This window comes from Aptenodytes patagonicus, chromosome 4, assembly GCF_965638725.1.
Source record: "Aptenodytes patagonicus chromosome 4, bAptPat1.pri.cur, whole genome shotgun sequence".
NCBI classification, from domain to species: domain Eukaryota; kingdom Metazoa; phylum Chordata; class Aves; order Sphenisciformes; family Spheniscidae; genus Aptenodytes; species Aptenodytes patagonicus.
The window spans coordinates 83,132,324-83,150,702 of record NC_134952.1 but is presented as its reverse complement, the minus strand read 5'-3'; the positions used below and the strand labels follow the sequence as shown (position 1 = coordinate 83,150,702).

At 53.0% G+C, this 18,379-nt stretch overlaps 1 protein-coding gene across 1 annotated transcript; it reads right to left on the bottom strand.

Annotated features, from left to right (window-relative positions):
* Positions 1 to 12,308: 12,308 nt before the first annotated feature.
* Positions 12,309 to 17,840, bottom strand: RCHY1 (ring finger and CHY zinc finger domain containing 1). Its single transcript, XM_076337399.1, has 9 exons — positions 17,784 to 17,840; positions 17,544 to 17,663; positions 17,302 to 17,417; positions 17,103 to 17,181; positions 16,526 to 16,570; positions 16,363 to 16,421; positions 15,355 to 15,381; positions 14,956 to 15,076; positions 12,309 to 13,926 (listed from the first exon to the last, which is right to left on the bottom strand). The coding sequence occupies exons 1-9, from the start codon at positions 17,838 to 17,840 to the stop codon at positions 13,798 to 13,800; spliced, it is 753 nt and encodes a 250-aa protein (XP_076193514.1). The 3' UTR covers positions 12,309 to 13,797.
* Between the last annotated feature and the right edge of the window lie 539 nt (positions 17,841 to 18,379).

Genomic DNA, 18,379 nt, shown 5'->3' with positions numbered 1-18,379 from the left:
TGTGAAATCCTTCGCCTTGCCTCATCAGGGACCACAAGCAGTTACGGTGCTGCTCTGTCACCGCTCCCTTTATTTTCCTGCAGGTGCTTCTGCGCAGAAGCTCATTGGGTTTTTTTTTTTTTCATTTAACTGTGTTTTTTTTCCCCCCAAACACAGCCCACGAGTCCGTGGGAAGGTGCATTGACCACCCACGCCCCTGGGCCAAGAGGTGCCCCGTTTCACACGCGTGGGTGTTTGCTCCACAGCTTTATTTTCAATCCTTGAAAAACTTGGCCGCTAAAATACAGCCAAGTGTTTTATTAATCCCCAGTTTATGTGCTCAGCTACTAGTGGGTGAAGCCGGGGGCTAGCTGATGGCATGGCTGGTTTGGGGAGGGGATGCTCACTCCAGCCCACATCCCCTGGCTTGGCTGCTTCTACCTCTGGCTAAATCCCCTGGCTGTGAAAAGTAAAGCCCTCAGCCCATGTGGCCTCGATAAATAAATCAGCACTAAATGATGCTGAAAAGGTTTGGGGCATCCTAGCAGGCCCCTGGAGCTGGTCACCAGCACCCCAGGGGTTGTAGATCAGCCATTTCCCGCAGACCCTCGGCAAGACGGCGGCACGACTGAGTTTCTGGAGGGGTTTTGGGCAAGGCAGCAGCACCCCTGCGCAGGTAGAGATGCACCAGTTTGCAGCATTTTACGTCCCTGCTCTTAATTACCGACTGTTTTCTTGCGTGGGGAGGGCATGAGGTTCATCAGGGTATCCTCCGAGATACCTCTGTGCTAAAGCTGAAGCCCTGAAGCAGCAGGGCATTTGCTGGTGTAGGGAGGGCAACCAATTTGCAACCGCCGTTCCCTATGGGATGCCAACAGATGAGGCAGGAGAGGCTCGAGCTGCCATCTCATCTGAAAAGCAGGCGTTGGTTCGCTTCGGGTTAACCGGCGTCGGCAGCGCAGGCTGGGAAACAGGCTCTGCCGTTTGCCCCGGCTGCTAAATGAAGCGTCCCGGGGAACATCAAAGCTCAGGGTGTTTGCATGATTGCTTCCCGCAACAGATGCATCATCTCTTGATTTTAATCAAGTGAGCGTAATAAATGCGGCCGGCACCATAACAGCCACCTGAAAAGGTCAGGAGAAACGAGGACATCTCCTCCCGCTCCCTTTCCCAAAAGGAAACGCGATCATTATGCGTTTTCCTTTTCCTTCCTAGCCTTTTTTAGCCTCTGCGGTGGGAGGCGGCCCATCCTTTCACCTCCCTTTTTATGTTCACCGGCGTTCATCGGGCGGCTGAAGCCCGGCTCAACAGCGGGACTTCAGTGCAGGATTTGCTGGCGCCAAACCTACCTGCTAAGCTATGGATACTGAGCTCTTCCTCGCCCTTTCTTAGTTCAAAGCGGGTAGAAACTGAGAATAAAGCGGCGAACGGTCGCTGCACCTTCAGACTGCAGCCAGCCCGGGAAACTGTCGGGGCTGGGAGCGTATACGGGGTGAGATTTATGGTAGGACTGCTCTGTATCCCACTCGCCCTCTTCCCTGGTCAGCATCCTGCCAGCCGCCAGCTATTCCCACTAGGCTCCGGGGAGAGGGGATGTGTTTAGGGAGGCAGGGGAAGGGAGGGGAACGCGATGCCGAGGCAGGCAGCACAGCGGCGGCACAGGCTCCGAGGGTGCTCGGGATGAGAAAAACTCCCTTTTCACCTTTTTGGCAGCCAAGAAGCAGCGAATTAGGCCACCTTGGCTAAGAAAAAACACAAACTAAGTAAAAAAACCCCCACCTTTCTTTTGAAAGAAGTTGGATGGCGCGGTGCTGCACTCGCCCTCCCCGAAACCACGCAGAAAAGGCTCTCCCGAGCCCCTGCCAGCAAGAAGTCGCCCATCGGGGAGTCCATCCACTTTGCTCAGCTTTAAAACCCCTCCTGAGCTACAGCTCAATATTGTCCAGCAACAGCAGAGAGCAGGCATTAAAAAAAAAAAAACAAAACCACCACCCCAAACTATTAAAAAAAATCACTCACTTTGCTCAAACGCTGCTGCTAAAATAAGTGAGGGAATAAAGGGAGAGGAAAAGCCATCATCTTCACTTAAAAAAAAAAATATAATTCCTGGGGGAATAAATTCCTTTTTCACAAAGGAGAAGAGAAATCGGGTGTCACCTTCTGCAGGGCACTGTGAGTTTCTAGGAGGAAGGCTTGGCCAAGAAATTAAACCAGACCTCATCAGCGTGGGCTAATTTCACATGCAAATTCACACTTCATCTCTGCATCAGCGGCGAAAATCGGAGGCGGCGTCTCGTCCCCAGCGCTGCCGAGCTGCGGGTCCGCAAGGCTGGCAGGTGGGGTCCGCTTTCCGGCTCAACTCTGCGCTTGGATGCTTAAAATGAATTAATATCTCTTGCCTACAACGCAAGGAAGAGGCTGTGCGTATTTTTGGGGCTATCTCGGGGTCAGAAGAGATTCCTCGCTTCCCGCAAAAGCCTGGGACCAGAAACCATCCCCGGTGTTTTTCCTTTGCTCCAGGTAAGGTAAAAGAAGAAAGGATGGACATCCCACCTCCCGACACGGCTCAAGCCTCCCAGCCCATCGCCTGAGCCTCAGGCCTGGGGCAGGGTGCCTCATCAGGGCGCCTCTCCCGCTGTCTCCCCCCGCAGCCGCCCAGGAGCCCTTATCAAGACATTTACACCGTGCCCGAGCTTCAGCCTTATTTTCCCCGCGGTGAAAAAGGGCTTCTTGCAAAACTCCTTGTATTTTTTGATGGCGGGTAGGGAGGAAGGCGCGAGGCCGTTACCTGCCGGCTCCAAGCAGCAAATCACAAATAAATACATCACATTCTTCCCCACAGTTTGGAAACAGAGCCAAAACCAGCAGGCTGGGATACGTGATGCCGTGCCGCCCCCGCGACTCGGAGCATCCTCCTTAAAATAGAAGGGGTAAGCGAAGCTGAGCCAGGCTCCCAGCTTGGGGCCAAAAACAGCTGGGGAAGGGCTTGCCAGGCCAGGTGCTGCAGGATACGCCCGGTTAAGCTCCAAGGCACTGCTGGGTGAAACCCGGCATCGGCCTCGGATAAAAGCTACAGGGGCGGAGGCAGGGACCGTGAGTGAGATGCAGAGATGCCCCGACTCTGCCCACGCAAGGCTGGTGCGAGTCGGCCCTCTGCGCCGCCGCAGGGGTGTTAAATACACCGCTTTGCGAAGAATAAAGAGCTGAGAGTTATTTCAGCTAACCCTCCGTAAAGCCCAGAGCTCGCCCCAAGCCTCTGCAGGGCACTCTGCCACTCCACTGAACTCAGACACCAGCCCCAGCGCAGCCTGCCTGCCCAGAAACACGCAGCCAAATTCAGCTGCCCGCTGGATTTGGGGACTTCAAGGGTACCAGGAGATGGGGGGTTGCTGGAGGAAGGATGCTGTGCGGGCAGCTCTGATACGGGGCAGAGGGAGCCAGTGCTGAGACGGCACCAAAGGGCTTTCCTGGGTGACCCCACCACCGATACACCAGCCTTTATTTTTCATTTATTCATAACCCATCCACCCTGCGACATGGATCATGTGTTTATGTCTACAGCACTGTATGGCAGCAAGGGCCCAGGCGCAAGACAGCCTGGAAAAAAAAAAAAAACAAACCCCAAAAGCTTCACCAGCCAAGTGGAAAAAGCACTTTTTTACGGGGGATGATGCCCTCAGAGGGAGGAGGCCTGTGTTCAAGGCGACGGCTGCAAACACCCCTCTCCTCTTCCCCCCTCAGACCCTCCCGCTTAACCAGGGATTTCTGTCCTCCCGCACTGCTATGGCAGGGAAGAAGGGAAAAAGAAACACCAGCCAGGACATGTCAAAAAAAAAAAAAAACAAAAAAACAACCAAAAACTTTCTTTTTTAATTCTCTTTTTCAAAAAAAGATGAGGAAAACTCTCTGCCCCAAGCTTGTTTTATTTACAAAAATAGCCAACCCCCATTTTTCCCCAAAGGCTTCCCCCCTCCCCCCTTTGGCTCAATTTCATCTCAGAGACACTTTATTTATATACAAAAAAAAATACTTCACATAGCTCCCTGCAGAACATCCCATTCCCTCGGCCTTTCAGGCAGCAGCAGAGCCTGGCAGCAGCACTGCGGGATGACGCGATCCCTCTTCCAGGTCTCCTGCCTCGTCCTCACCGGAGAGCCGGCAGGCTGCTTTCATCACCATTTCCAGGCTCCATCTGGCCTCGCTAATTGTGCTTTTGTTTTGCTTATTAGCGAGTAGGCTAATATCTCATCAACATGTTTCCACGTGTCATCTTCTCAGACTCCGGGTGGAATTAATGGAGTAAGTATTAATGACTTATTAGCGGAGATAGCTCTTGGTTGCAGCTTCCAGGAGCAATAATGCTCATTAGATGAGGTAATTACCCTCCACGTGACAGCAGGGCACATCAAGCACACAGCAGCTCAGAAGGCATCACCTCGTCCTTGCACCGCACGTTCCTACAGCTCCGGCCTCCAACAAGTGACTCCCCACCAAAAAACCCACCGGGAAGTTGGCAACGCAAGGACCGAACGTCACTGAATTTGCATCCAGAGCCCGCTTAGCGCACGCCGCTGGATTGCTGCCGTCTTCAGATGCCACTCCTATTCGAAGGTCATTTCTCAAGTACCCGGCAGCTCAGGGAAACCCTCTCCCTTCAGCTCTTGTGGCTCACAACTACCTCCAGTAAAACCACTTGGCCTTCAGCCCATCCAACTCATCTTCCTGGATGCTACAGAAAGATTTGTGCATTTTCATTTTTAGCCCTTTATTATTATTTTTTTACTACCCCTCTGGATTGGTTGAGCAGAGGTGACGCTGCAGTTCAACGTTTAAATAGAGAAAAATATATGTTCCAACCCCAGAAAGAAAAGTGGACACCTTGTCAGCAGAACACCTTCGCCCTCTCCCGCTATACCTTGTGCTAGAGGATTTGAAGCTCAACCCAGAGCACCAGCGAGAGCCTGGGAGGGGTCTCCCATCCCATCAGGGCCACAGCAGCCAGCCTGGAGCTACCTTCCCCGTGGACCTCAAAGGTGAAGGGAAAGTCCAAGCTGGACTAGACAGGGCCCTCACCCCGGGAAAAGCGTGCTGCAAGCCATCTTTGTAAGCCTCTTGAGGTGGAGATGAAGCCAGGTCAGTGTTATCAGCCAAGAGCCACCTCAGGTGCCCAACACAAGCTAAGACCCAGCTGGGGAGGTCTTCTGCTCCCCATTGCCCCAGAACACCCGGGGCAGGGTGAAGGTCTGAGCTTTAGCAAGCAAACGGCAGCTCTGCCTGGGTCAAGGGAGACAACCAAGAGCCATCAGCCTCTGGTGGGACTTCACCCTTGGGTGAGCAACCTCCCAAGGGCATGCTGGAGCCCACCCACCATCCTGCCACCTCCACCTCTCCCAAAAGCCACTGCCACTTGCCAGCAGCCACAAACAGCAAGGAGCTCCAGGTGTTTGATTTCTTGCTTTATTTTGCCAACAAAGCTACTTGCAAGCACAACCAGAAAAACAAGTGCCTAAGGCCTAACCATGTCTCACAAGTCTTCAGATAATCCATTATTTTGCCATTATTTCACAGGTTTAGAGAGGGTGGTTGTTTTCTTTTTTCCCCCCCCACAGAGCACCCAGACTTGTCCACCCACCCTATCCCATCTGCTCAGCCGGGCAGCAGCTGTATTATAGGGACCTGGACTTGCAACTCCATCAGCCCTGAGGGACTCCTGTCCTCAAAAGCTGTAGGAGATGAGTGAGAGGAGGAAAGGGGGGGGGGGGGCAGCACCCCAAGGTCCCCCTGAGGCTCTGCTCCAGCCTCCGCCACCCAGACCGGAGCCAGCTCCTTGCAAAAGATACAGGAATCAGTTCAAGTGTCAGAGAGCAACTATTTCATGACAGTGTCAAGTGAGAAGTTACAAGTCCCACGTGCAAACTCCCCCTGCCCCCAACTCCAGCTGGGACCATCAAGGAGAAAAAGCAAGAAAACCACCCCGTTTCCAGCACGGAGGTCCCGGTGCACCCCTAGGCTAATCCAGCCCTGCTTGGAGCTGGAGAGACAGATGCTCTGCTAGCCCTCCGAGTTATAAATAGCACGACACGACGAGCCTTTTCCGACTAGAAGGAACACAGTCAGGGAAGGAAAAACAGATGGTTTCTCTGCAGCCAGGCAGGGGCAAGACATCAGCCTCGGCCCCGGGGAAACCAGGGCTCTCCCGCTGCGGGACAGGGGTTTTTAATCGTGCACAAGCAAGGAGGAGCCTGCACAGCTTCAGGGAAGGGTCTTCTCCCACCCAAGAGGCGGGGGCCAGTGGCAGAGCGCTCCCTGCCTTTCCCCGAGCGCTCCCAGAGATGCAGATCGAAAACACACGCTGCTGCTGCTTCACTAGAGCTTAGGGTTGAGTTTCACAGCCACCGCCACCAGCTGAGCATCCGCCAGCTCCGGGGTACCGCCCCAGCACCCCTCCAGCTCCAGCCTTGCACCCACACACCCACCCCCGGGCACACAGGCATCTTGGGAGGAGCCCATGAGAGGGGAAGGCTGTACAGGAGGTTTAGTATGCTGTACCCCTGCTTCCCCCCCAAATCATGTTATTGGACCCAAGGCCATCAGACCACACTTAGCTGCTTTCTGCCAGCACACCAGAGTCATTAAACCCATCCTTCCAGCCCAAAATTGGGGATCCCCTTTCTCCACTGCTCCTGAGCCGCTGCCCTGCACCTTCCCATGGGGATGGAGGGCTCAGCCAAGCCCCCCGGTCCCGCATTGCTCCGCTCGTTGGCTTAACGAGTCCCTCGCACAAGTTTTGCATACTTCAGCAGGCCCTGGCTTTATTAATAGCTCTGCTGACCCTGTTTGTGCCTGCGGCCCTTGCGCCTGCTGAAACACTACATTTTTCCCACAAGGCAGCGATAATCCCATCTGCTCCTAGTTTTGCCCTATGCCGGCAAGCAAGGCTCCATTTCAGGTGGCAGGTGGTGCGGGAGCTCGCCGCAGTGCCCTGCGGCCTTAAGGACAGCTTAGCAACAGCTCCCTTAGCCAGTGGGCAAGCCCTTGCCGAGCCACCACGCTGCCTTCATCCCAGGACCACCCCATCCCCCTGAACCAAGCATCCTTCCCGCTCCCAGCGGCGCTCGGCTGCTTGGGCGCATCCAAACCCAGGCAGCACACGGTAGGATGGAGACGGGTGGCACCATGCCTGCCCCAGGGAAGCACACAAGGTCAATACCACGTCTCCCCCCTTGATGCCAGCCCACAGCAAGGACGGAAAGCAGCACCAGCTCACCCTTATAGCCATCACGGGTCTGACTGCCCCACGACCTGCCCTGCATCCCCCCCCCTGCAGAGGCTGAGCAGAGCCTGCTGCTCCATCAAAGCAGAGGGGCCAGGATGCAGGGGACCAGCCTCCCCAGATGCACCAGTCCCTGGGAGGACGGGACTGAACCCCAGGGACATGGGAATGAAGCCCACTTTGCACAACAGCGCTGCTCACGTGCTGCTATACAGGACTCTACTTCCCCCCCGCCCCCCAAAAGGGGACCGTGTCCACATCGGTGATCCAGCATCTCCACAGGACAGGGCAGCAAAGCTCAGTGCAGCACCTTCCATCCCATATAGCAGCTCCTTGCCTGTCTTTATCCCCTACATTTATCTTTGTCACCTCGGAAAGCCATTTGTTTTTCTGCTGCGCAATGCGATTTATTTCCCTGGCAGAGGGAGTTAAGGGCTTGGTGCCAAGCTAAACGCGTGATGCAGAGGTTCAGCTGGTGGCATCAGGTTCCCCAGCTGCCCCCCTCACTTTGCAGAGGCAAATACCAAAAGCAGGAGAGCAAAAGGTCAAAGTCAGCTGGATCCCACCCCCAAGATCATTTTCCTTCTCAACCCAATGCAGAAGTCCAGCTGGGGAGGGAGCTGCTCTTCCAAGGCTCAGCTCAACTAAGGGTTTTCTTTCAGCCTCCTCTTGTGGTTGGAACCCAAATAGGAATATTTCCAGCTGGGATAAAATTAGCTTACCATTTAGCATCAAATCTGCTTGGTTATGGACTTGACCAGTACGGTTTTACAATTAGCAGTGAAAGGCTACTTCGCTATGGAGTTTTCCAAAGTTGGCTTCGCAGCTGCACCACGGTATTATTTATCAGCTAAACGAACTGACAGTACTTTTGCAGGAAAAAAACAACCAAACAACAAACCAAAAACCCACACCACAAACGGGAAACAATTTGCGCTCAATGATAGCTGCAAGATGCACAGAAATTCAGCCTCGACCTTGGCAAGCCACAAGCCCGTGTTGTCCCCCTGTGCTCCCCGGCAGCAATGCCCACCGTACGTATATCCTTCAGCCCTAGCCGATCCCCTCCTCCATCAGTTGTCCCCACTTGCATTTGCAAAGCCACGACCTCAGCAGCAGCCCTGGAATAGCATACCTCTTTAAATATATATTTCATTGAGCTAATGAACAAGCTGCTGCATCTGTTTCTCCCTAGCAGCTGCTCGCAGGGAGAATTTGCCTGCTCTGGTTTTGTTTTTTTAGTTAAGGCTGGGTTGCTGCTCCTAGCTGCCCCCAGCAGCGTCTGCTGGCTGAAGAGGTTCGTGTCCGGCATGGCCCACCATCACCGGCAGCGCTCAGGCTTTCACGGCCACAGTGCTCCTCTCGGAAGGAGAAAGCCTGCCAGAAAGAACCATGAGGTCTATCGGAGCTGGTGGGATAACAGCATCCTTGCCCAAAGGCTCACCGGCACAGGCGTCGGGGTGGCGACACAGCACCCAGTCAGGGTGGGCAAGCCCAGCCCTTCCCAAGGAGATGGTGTGGACCTCCCAGTCTCCATTTCTCCACCCGCCAGCGCAAATCCTTAGAGACACGTAAAAGGCAAGTTACTGCCCGCGTCCTCCACCTCCAGCAGCACTTTAGGTGTGCTCAACATCTCACCACCTTCTGAAGGCAGCAGCTACCAGATGCCAACGAAGCCAGCCTTGAGCCCCATCCGCACAGGGAGCGCAGACAGTACCTGTGACAACCCTGTGTCATGCAAGACTTGCTTGCGAGGAACCCAAGAAAAAAAAGTGTTTTATCGCCTGCTTACAGAGCAGCAGAAGGTGGGGGCACCTCTGCCATCAGCCCAGAGCACTCATCACCTAGCCGGGGACGCTGCCACACTCATCTGCAGAGACAACCTGCCTCGGTTTCGGAGCCCGCGAGGACTAGTCATAGCTCCCCAACCTTCTTCTGAGCGTCCATTCACTAGTGGCTTTTTTGATAGAAGAAGGAATTTATGGTTTTTCCTTTTCCTGTATGCCCTCAGCACATCTCCATGCCACCTCTGCTTCTCCAGCCACCACCCGAATCCCAGCCCCTGCTACCAGCACTGCCTATGGAAACGGTGCCTAACCCAGCATTTGCCATCAGCGGGCTTCTCAGGTGTCAAGTAAGAGTGTGGTCAATGGATTTTTTTTTTCTTCCTCTTTGGGAGAAGAGGGACTATAACTGCTTCAGTAATACAGAAAAAACAACATTCCTCAGATTCACCTCAAAAACATCGTTTGGCATCACATTTTTATCCCATTTACAGTTCATTTAACCCTGCCTGTCCTTTTAAAGCCAGAGGGAAGTCACTTCTCAAGCAGTAACACTCAAGCAAGAAGAGCACCTTGAAAACATCTAAATGGCATCACCTGAACCTTCTTTGTCCTGCTTCTGGGCAGCCAAAAACACCATACCAAGCCGCTGGCAGTCACCAGGGGGCTGGAGCTGTTTGGGCAGCAGGGACCAGGTGCCCCCAGCCATGCCCTGCGGCCCCAGGCAGCAGCAGCCTCCGAGCAAAAGCCAGTGCAGCAGCAGCGGAGGTGATGGTGGTGGGATGAGCTCTGCTGGCAGCAGGCACCCAAATTCCCCTGCACACCCAGGGCTGCTGCTTCTTCCCCATTAGAAAAAATGCTCTGCATGGCCCCGTTGCCTGAGCTGGGCATCCCCCTACAAGACCACAAAGCTCCGAGATGAGAACTCCTGCAGGCTGCTATGAGCCCCACTGGCCCTCAGGGCTTACCTAGGAGCAGGTCTCTGTCCAGGGAGGGTAGTGAAGCCACCACGTGACGGCACACATTTGGAGGGCGCTCCAAAGCAGCAGGGAGCCTTGCTGGCAGCTTCAATGGAGAAACCAAAAGCATCATCCACAAGCGAGCGGAGAGTCCTTCTCACCATCTACAGGACCTTAAAGTCAAGCAAAGGTATCAGCACCATGGGAACACCTCACTCAATAGGCCCGTGGCAGCAAGCACTCACAGTCCCATAGCAAACCAGCCCCTTCTCCAGGCCATACCCCCTCATGGAGACGCTCCCCAGGACATCCAGCCCCAAACCCCACTCATGCAAGGATGGGGGAGACAGCAAGAAGCAAAGCCATGCTCCTTCCGCACTTCAACTTCCGAAGAGAACGCAGTCCCCCCAGCTTCCATCATTTTAACAGCAGCCCCCAAGGGGAAACCACCACTTGGTGCCCAGCACAGCCCATATCCCCCCCAACCTCAACATCTCTAAGAAGCACTTTTCCCTAGAAGCAACCCCCTCAAAGGCAGGGAAGTGCTGCAGCACAACCAAGGAAAGAAGCCTTACCTGCTCCATCTCCAAATGCCCTACTCCCCCCAGCACCGCCCCGAGGCTATTTATGGGCTCCAGAGGAGCTGATGCAGCCCACCTGGCCCCACACATGGTTCCCCACCATGGGACTCCTCCAAATTGCCATGGAGGGTGGAGAAAGCCAGCCTCAACCCAAAGCGCCCGCTCTTCCGTGCAGGTAGCTACGGCCGACCATGTCTCCTGTACCGTAGTTAGGAAGGGGCGGGATGGCGGGGGCAGGTTTGGAGTGGGAGAGCAGAGACGTGGGCTGGGACCTGAAGAAACTGAGTTTTGGCAGCTGCTCTGCTCCTGGCGCAGCTTGCTGGGATGTCACAAGCCGCTCTGGTTTCACTTTTAACGGGGCCTCCCCTCCAGCACGGCGGCACGGTTAACTCACCGCTCGCCCATAAAACAGCGCTGTGAAGGAGTAAGGGGACAAGCGGCGTGGTGCTGTCCTGGGCAGAGGCACTCCTGCTCTTGCCGGAGAGGTTCAGCGATGCAGGAGGGGCTCTGCTATGTCAGATTTAAGTATTCGTGCAAAAATTTAAGTCTCCCCGCGGCGGGACACAAGCAGAGCATGGGTAACCGAAAGCTGGTGTCACGCTGCAGCCGAGGTGAGGTCCAAGCTGCTGCTCAGAGCCAGTCCCATTGTCCTGGTTTCGGCAGGGATAGAGTTAATTTCCTTCCTAGTAGCTGGTACAGTGCTGTGGTTTGGATTTAGGGTGAGAATAATGTTGATAACACACCGATGTTTTAGTTGTTGCTGAGCAGTGCTTACACTAGTCAAGGGCTTTTCAGCTTCCCATGCTCTACCGACTGAGAAGGCTGGAGGTGCACAAGAAGCTGGGAGGGGGCACAGCCAGGACAGCTGACCCCAACTGGCCAGAGGGACATTCCATACCATGGGACGTCATGCTCAGTATATAAAGCTGGGGGAAGAAGGAGGAAGGGGGGGACGTTCAGAGCGATGGCGTTTGTCTTCCCAAGTCACCGTTACGCGTGATGGAGCCCTGCTTTCCTGGAGATGGCTGAACACCTGCCTGCCCATGGGAAGCAGTGAAGGAATTCCTTGTTTTGCTTTGCTTGCACGCACGGCTTTTGCCTTGCCTATTAAACTGTCTTTATCTCAGCCCACGAGTTTTCTCACTTTTACCCTTCCCATTCTCTCCCCCATCCCAGCGGGGGGGAGTGAGCGAGCGGCTGGGTGGGGCTTAGTTGCCTGCTAAAGTTAAGCCACAACACCTGTCACAGCACGCTGCCTTTGGAGTTTCGACCACCTCGTGGGATGGAGGGAGCCCCTGGGCCTGATCCGGCGCCTGACCACCCGCACGGCAAAAATGCGTTTCCTCCGATCCTGCTGCTGGGCACCTCCGAGGGGGTCTGGCTCCATCCTCTCCCCGAGGACCGCTGTAGGTGGCCGGGAGAGCCCCCCGGGTCCGGCCCCTGCCCAGCCCAGCGGCCTCACGCTGCCCTTGCTCCAGCTCATCCCAGCCCTTCCAGAACCGGGGAGCCCAGACTGGGACCAGTCCCCCCCCGCCGCCCCGTGCCAAGGGGACACCCCCCCCGTACCAAAAAAATACAGAAACAGAGGGGCTGTTGAGACCACTGCTGTCATAATAGAGACCCAGGGGTCACACACGCGGACATCTAACCCTCCTTTTTCAGCATTGAATCATAGTTTAAAGTCGGCCGGGAACTGCCAGACAGTACGTGTGTAAAAGGAGAGCACATCACACATAGTACAATTTGTTTTAATAGAGACCTTATTTTACATTTATTTATAGCAGTGAGAAAAGTGCTTCAGAAAAAAGATTCTCCAGTAAAGGCAAGCTACAGTAACGTTGTCATCCGAGTCCTAGTATTTCATACATAAAGGGGCGCCGTCAGATTAAGAAAAGCTGCTGTTTTACAGTAGAACAAGTTAAAAACAAGTAGCTGTATGGCCAAGGGTACCTGGGTCCTTTTTTTAGATATTTTATTTCATTATTGAACACTGTTTGCATGTTCTGAAATTCTCAGAAACAAAGAACTTCCTGTAATACTTAGACTGCAGAACACCTTGGGCAGGACATTACATGAAGGGTGGGGAGGTTTGATTTTAAAAAAAAAAAAAACAAACAAAACACTCCTCCATCCTCTCCCCCCATGAAATCAGATACCATTTAAAAAAACCCCAAAACCACGGAAAATTGGTCCCTGCACTACTCGAGTGCCTCTATGAACTGCTGTTAGTATAGCAAACAGATCAGGCTCAGCCCGATTAGATGGCCCGACGTCACTCCTGACAAGAGAATGGCATGTACTTCACTCAGTGCACTCCACCAGCAAAACATCAAGCTACGTACGTGTCTAAAACCCTACGACACCTCGGCCTTTGTAAGCGAATAGAGCAAAATGAGGAAGAAATGGGTGTAAACGCGACTGCAGCTGGCAAAGGAATCTGAGTGGAGAGACAGCAGGTCAGATGGGCGCCCGGGGAAGGGGGGCCTCACGGCTTGATTTTTAGGCCGTTCGTTGCACGTACGTGGGCAGGCCAGCCTTGTTCCAAAGCGAGTCCTGTGCGGGCGCTGCACGCGCGTACATGTCAACGCATCAAGCCAAGGGATGCAATTTCTGCAAGCTCACCCTCTCCATCCACTTGCGCCGAAGGCTCCGAGGCCCTAGAACAAACACATCATTTAAAAGGAACAAAACGTACCCGCCTAAAACTTTGCAGATGTCAGCTTTATGTAAAAAGGCCGCTCTCAAAGCTACCAATTTTCCCCAACAGCTGCAACCAGAATAGCTGTACCTCCACCTCCTGTTACTCTCACAACCTTCAGCTGCCCCAAAACATCTTCTGCTGTGTCAGCTGCTTATCGTTTCTCATTTTGCATCTCATTAGTTATTCTTCTAGGCTGACTCTTCTCCGACACAGTGAACGGCTCGTTTAAAGGGTGCCATTCTCTCTAGAAACTAACTTTCAGTGGGCATCACACTGCTCGACGGGGAATTCCCCGAAGGGCCTGACCGCGCTGTGCCCCGGGTACTAAGGAGGGGGGCACAATTAGCAAAACTCCTTCGCATCAGCGTTAATTGAATCTTGTAACCATTTCACTGGTGCCGTGACAACTTTGAACAAATTTTTACTGACAAATGGTGGTTTGTTTTTTTTTTTTTTTAAATAGATAGTCTCTTCCATGGCAGAGTCTTCCTCGTCCAGCCGAATGCAGCGCGTATCTTGGTCACTGCTCCTCCAAAGGCAGCCGGCATCTTCCATCTTGGGCAGTATTGTACGATTCACAGTTTTTGCACTTCATGCCTAGGAGATGGAACTGCACCGTAGACCGGGCATTGCAGTCATTGCAAAGGATCTACCCACACAGAAAAGAAAGAGAGAGAGGCTTTAGCATCAGCAGGACACTCAACAATATACTACAACCGTGCTTCTAGCAACCACAGAACTGGTTTGCCATCAGGGGACAAAGCAGAAAATATCTTCCTTTTGAAGACAGCAGGGCTGATTTAACATTTCCATTTGTAACTACTCAGATCACACTCTGTAATCACAGAGAATTTACGTTTAGTATGGCAAGGTGAATCCTTGCGTAAGTCAGGGACAGACATGCTTTGGCTTCTTCTCTTGATGCAGGAAATGAGCAGGGAAACCCTCAAGTGAAAATGAGGGCAGACTAACAGCAGCTAGCAACATTAGCCAGTCTGCTGTGCAAGACAGGCAGGCGAGCGTTCTTCTCAAAACAGGCAGTAAAGAGATTTTTTCCAAATATCCTGACTCCCAAGAGTTGGTAGGACAGGCTGTCTAAACCATAACAGATGGAACTACAACATCAACGACCGGTGCCATTTAATTTAGTGTCACCTGCAAACAGCAACCAGTTTCACAGTTCCGAGTTAACACAAAGAAACAGAAAGAAAACAGAAGACATCTCTATGTGCTAGCCTCGCACAAATCAACAGCTGAATATTTCTGCAGAAAACCTACCGTGTTTAGTCTGGAACATGAAGCTCCAAGCTGTTAAAACACAACTGTTTCTGCTTTTCGCTATGACGGCGCTTAACACTACTGGAGAAAGCAAGATGCTCCCAGAGACCGAGCCATTTCTCCGCTGTGTGATACTACAGCACTAAGAGGTTGTGGTTTTGGGGTTGGTTTCTTTTTTTTTTTTTTGGACTGTGGGTGGGGTGTGGGTGTGCTTTTTTTTTTTGTGTTTATCAACCCAGTAGATGAATACTGTAAACCTACACACGACATTTCTTCATCATTCCCTAACCATCAGGTTGACTTCTGATCCAGGACAAGTCCCTAGTGCCCTCTACTGCCAGCAATGCAAAGGCACAGATCTGCCAAGAACACAGACATCGGTGCAAGTCTCATCTCTTACCTCCACCATCATGTTCTGATACTCTGTGGGCATAGGAGTCTGCGCTACTTCGTCATCCAGCTGACGCCAGTACCTTGTCATATCTAAAGCCGAGTGCATGCACAAAGGACACCTGTAACCTCTGGCAGAAAGGAAAGAAAAAAAAAGTCTAAATCAGAAGATGGAGTGGGGCTGTGAAACAAGTCCACCCAAAAGGACAAGCTTCATATCATACCAGTCAAAGAGAAACACCACAAATCAAGAAGTTCTTGCAAACAATTGAAAATTAAAAGCCCCTTATCCCTTTAGGAGTTGGCTTTAAGTTATTTGGTACAGGATTGGCATGGTGATCGTTGCCTCTTGGAGTAATCTCTTTGGACCACAACAATATTGAGAGAAGAGATGTTTAGAAATACTCACTCCTTTAGCATGTCCTCGTAACATGTTCTGAAAAGAAAACACAATGAGAAGTTCAATAACAAGAATACAATTACCGACTGGTAACACATTTGGACTGAACAAAGGGAAAAGGCACACAGCTATCCCCAAACCAGAAGTTAAAAAATATCCTGAGTCCAAGCGAGAAGAAAGCTTCCCATCAAAACCACCGGGTACTTGGGCAAAAATCCAGAGACAAAGCACATCTGATTCCATTCTAAGGTCTTCTAACCTAACACGAGGGAACAGAGTCAACACTAGCCAAGGATTGTGTGGTTCAAGTTTGCTGAAAAAATGGAGTGTGATGCATCACAAGGTAAGTTTAAGATGGACAGGAGTTGAAGGAAGATTCATTCTGAGGAGACCTACGTCAAACACAGAGGCCATTCACTTAACGCACAGAGACAACGGGGAAAAACAACAGAGCCAACACAGTAACAAAAAGCTGCGTCTGTAACACAAGACAGAAGCAGAAAGGGAAAATGGAAGGGAAACGTGGTAATTATTCCTCCAAAGGCACCCAATGCTATATATCACATCGCTTCAAAAACCCGACAGAGCCAGCAGTTTTTGTAGCGCAACAGAGCGCTCCATTGTCTTGGGGGGGGCTGTCTTAAGGAAAGAATCCAAAACTTAACTGATGAGCTGTCACCAACCTCTTAAAACCATTGTGCAACTGCTTTCTGCACCAAGGAGGGCCTTCTCTACAGGATTCTTGAAATTTAAGTAGTAACAGAAGGAAATTCAGCATGAGAAAATTTAGAATGAACAGTACACAGGTCCCTCCGCCACAATTTACTGCAGAAAGAAGACAGCCCTTCTAAAGAAAGTATTTCCTGATGAAACGGAGACTGACCCCTACCGTGTGGCTCCCTTAGAAACCAGCTGTAAGTAGCTGATACAGACTAACCAGGCCTGTAGTGCCGCTGAATAAACGCCACACACAAGGCAGCACCTATTCCCCTTTCTCAAGTATCTGCAACGCTCTACCTGTGAAGAAGGTGACCACACGGCAGAACATGAGCTCCAACGCGAGATGTGTGAATATCCTGTTTCGAAGCAAGTATCGGACAAAAGACAAGAAAATTAATTCAAACACAGTCAAAAATACAGCCACACACACAAATCCAAGAGATGAAAAGCAGCAGCTCACCTCCAAACATATCGGACAGTCCTGCCTGGAGACATTTTCAATACACTTTACAAAGACAAAAAAAAAAGTTATCCTACTGCATGGATATCTGTATTTTTCTAAATTCTAAAATTGCCTTAGAATGGTAAAAAAGATGTATGAAACGTTACTGTTTGCATTTAGGTTTGAACTTCTGAGAATTAACAGCTGGCTTAGCATATTAAAAAACAAACAGCTTGAAAGCATACATAAGAAAAGGGCTCCCAGAACTCCCGCAGCCGCAAGCAGCCTAGCTTTTCCTATACTGCAGCAGGAACAGGAGCTCAAACTTACACGCTTGTCAGATCTGCAATCGACAGCTCCTTTTAAAAGAAAAGAAGGAGACCAAAATGTTTATTTCCTATAGCTTCAACTGCTAGCGAAGCCAGCTCAGGAGCGCTCTGTGTTGCTGTTAGGTGCACTCCGAGAAAGAGAACCTGTCACTCCCCTTGTCCGTACGGCCTTGGATGGAGCCGAGGCACTACCAGTTTTCATTTTCAATGTGTTTTTTTGTTTTTTGGGTTTTTTTAAGATACGGAGTTAACTGACGTATTCTTACCTTGTGCTTTCCTCGAAGACTCAAGCTTAAGCATAAATTGCATTTTGAACAGTGGAAAAAATCCTCCTTTGGACCAATCCTGAGGAGAAAAGCGTCAGGCCAAGGCCGGTTCCCTCCTTGCCGTACCGCCCCGCTCCGTTCCCCACCCGAGCGGGGCAGGGCCCGGGCCGAGGGGCCGGCCCGCCCGCCCCTCACGCACCTGCAGATGCCACACTCGGCGCAGTGGTACTGCTTCTTGTCGCGATCGAAGAGATGGCAGATACCGCAGTAGTACTCGCCGAAGAGGCTCTGGCAGCCCTCGCAGCGCTGCTGGGCCTGCCGCCGCACCGGGGAGGGGAACCGGGGAGACGGCCGTTAGGGGCGCCGCCGGACCCACACGCAACATGGCGGCGCCGCCCCCCCAAAATGGCGGCGCCCTCTGGCCCCCCCCTCCGGACCCACCTTCTGCAGGAGGCGGCAGCGGGTGCACTGCACCTCGGCCACGCGGAAGCGATCCAACCGGTGCTCCTCGGCGCCGTCGTGGCACAGCCGGCAGGCGTACAGCTTCCCGCAGCACGGCGCCTGCGAACGGCACGGTACGGCACACCTCAGCGCCCGCCCCCGGCAAGCCCGCCCCCGGCAAGCCCGCCGCCGGCAAACCCGCCGCCTGCCCCCGCCCCGCCGCCGCCGCCGCCGTCTCACCCGCAGGAGGCAGCCGCGCCGGTAGTGCTCGCAGCCTTCCTCCCCACCCGCCGCCATGCCGCCCCCGCCTCGCCCAGCCCGGCACGCCCCGCCGCTTCCGCTTCCGCCCCGCCGCCTCCACCGGCGCCGCGCTGCCGTCCCCGAGCCGTACCTGAGGGCCGGGCCCAGCCGGGGTGGCTCCTTGCAGCAGGAGGCAGCGACAGCGGTGTGTAACAGTGACGCTCGGCGCTGTCAAATTAGGTGTCCCCCCCCCCTTAAACCTTCATTCTCCCTCAAACATTTCTTTCCCCTGCTCGTCACCTTAAACCTTCCCCCCCTCCAAAACCTTCCTTCCCCACCCCTCCCCGCTCCCCAAATCATAAACCCAAATATCTTGGCCGGCGGATGCAGCATAGGGGACAGCAACCCGCAGGTGGGCGGCAGGGAGGTTGCCCCTGCGTGTTTTCCAGGAGGAGTTGTTTGCTGCTCCCGAGACAAGGACCCACCGCCCGCGGGTGTCGAGGCTGAGCATCTTGGAGCTCGGGCTGGGAGAGGCACGCGGCCCCGGCTGGGTGCTGCTCCGTCCCCTGCGGCCTTGGTCAATTCTCAGTAGGTCA

Coding starts and splice junctions, on each gene's coding strand:
- RCHY1 (XM_076337399.1), bottom strand. CDS start 17,840: ATGGCGGCGGGTGGGGAGGAAGGCTGCGAGCACTACCGGCGCGGCTGC. Junction 15,382..16,362: donor TGTGGTCACCTTCTTCACAG/GTAGAGCGTTGC, acceptor TTTTCTTTTCAG/AACATGTTACGAGGACATGC. Junction 13,927..14,955: donor ATCAGAACATGATGGTGGAG/GTAAGAGATGAG, acceptor CTGTGTGGGTAG/ATCCTTTGCAATGACTGCAA.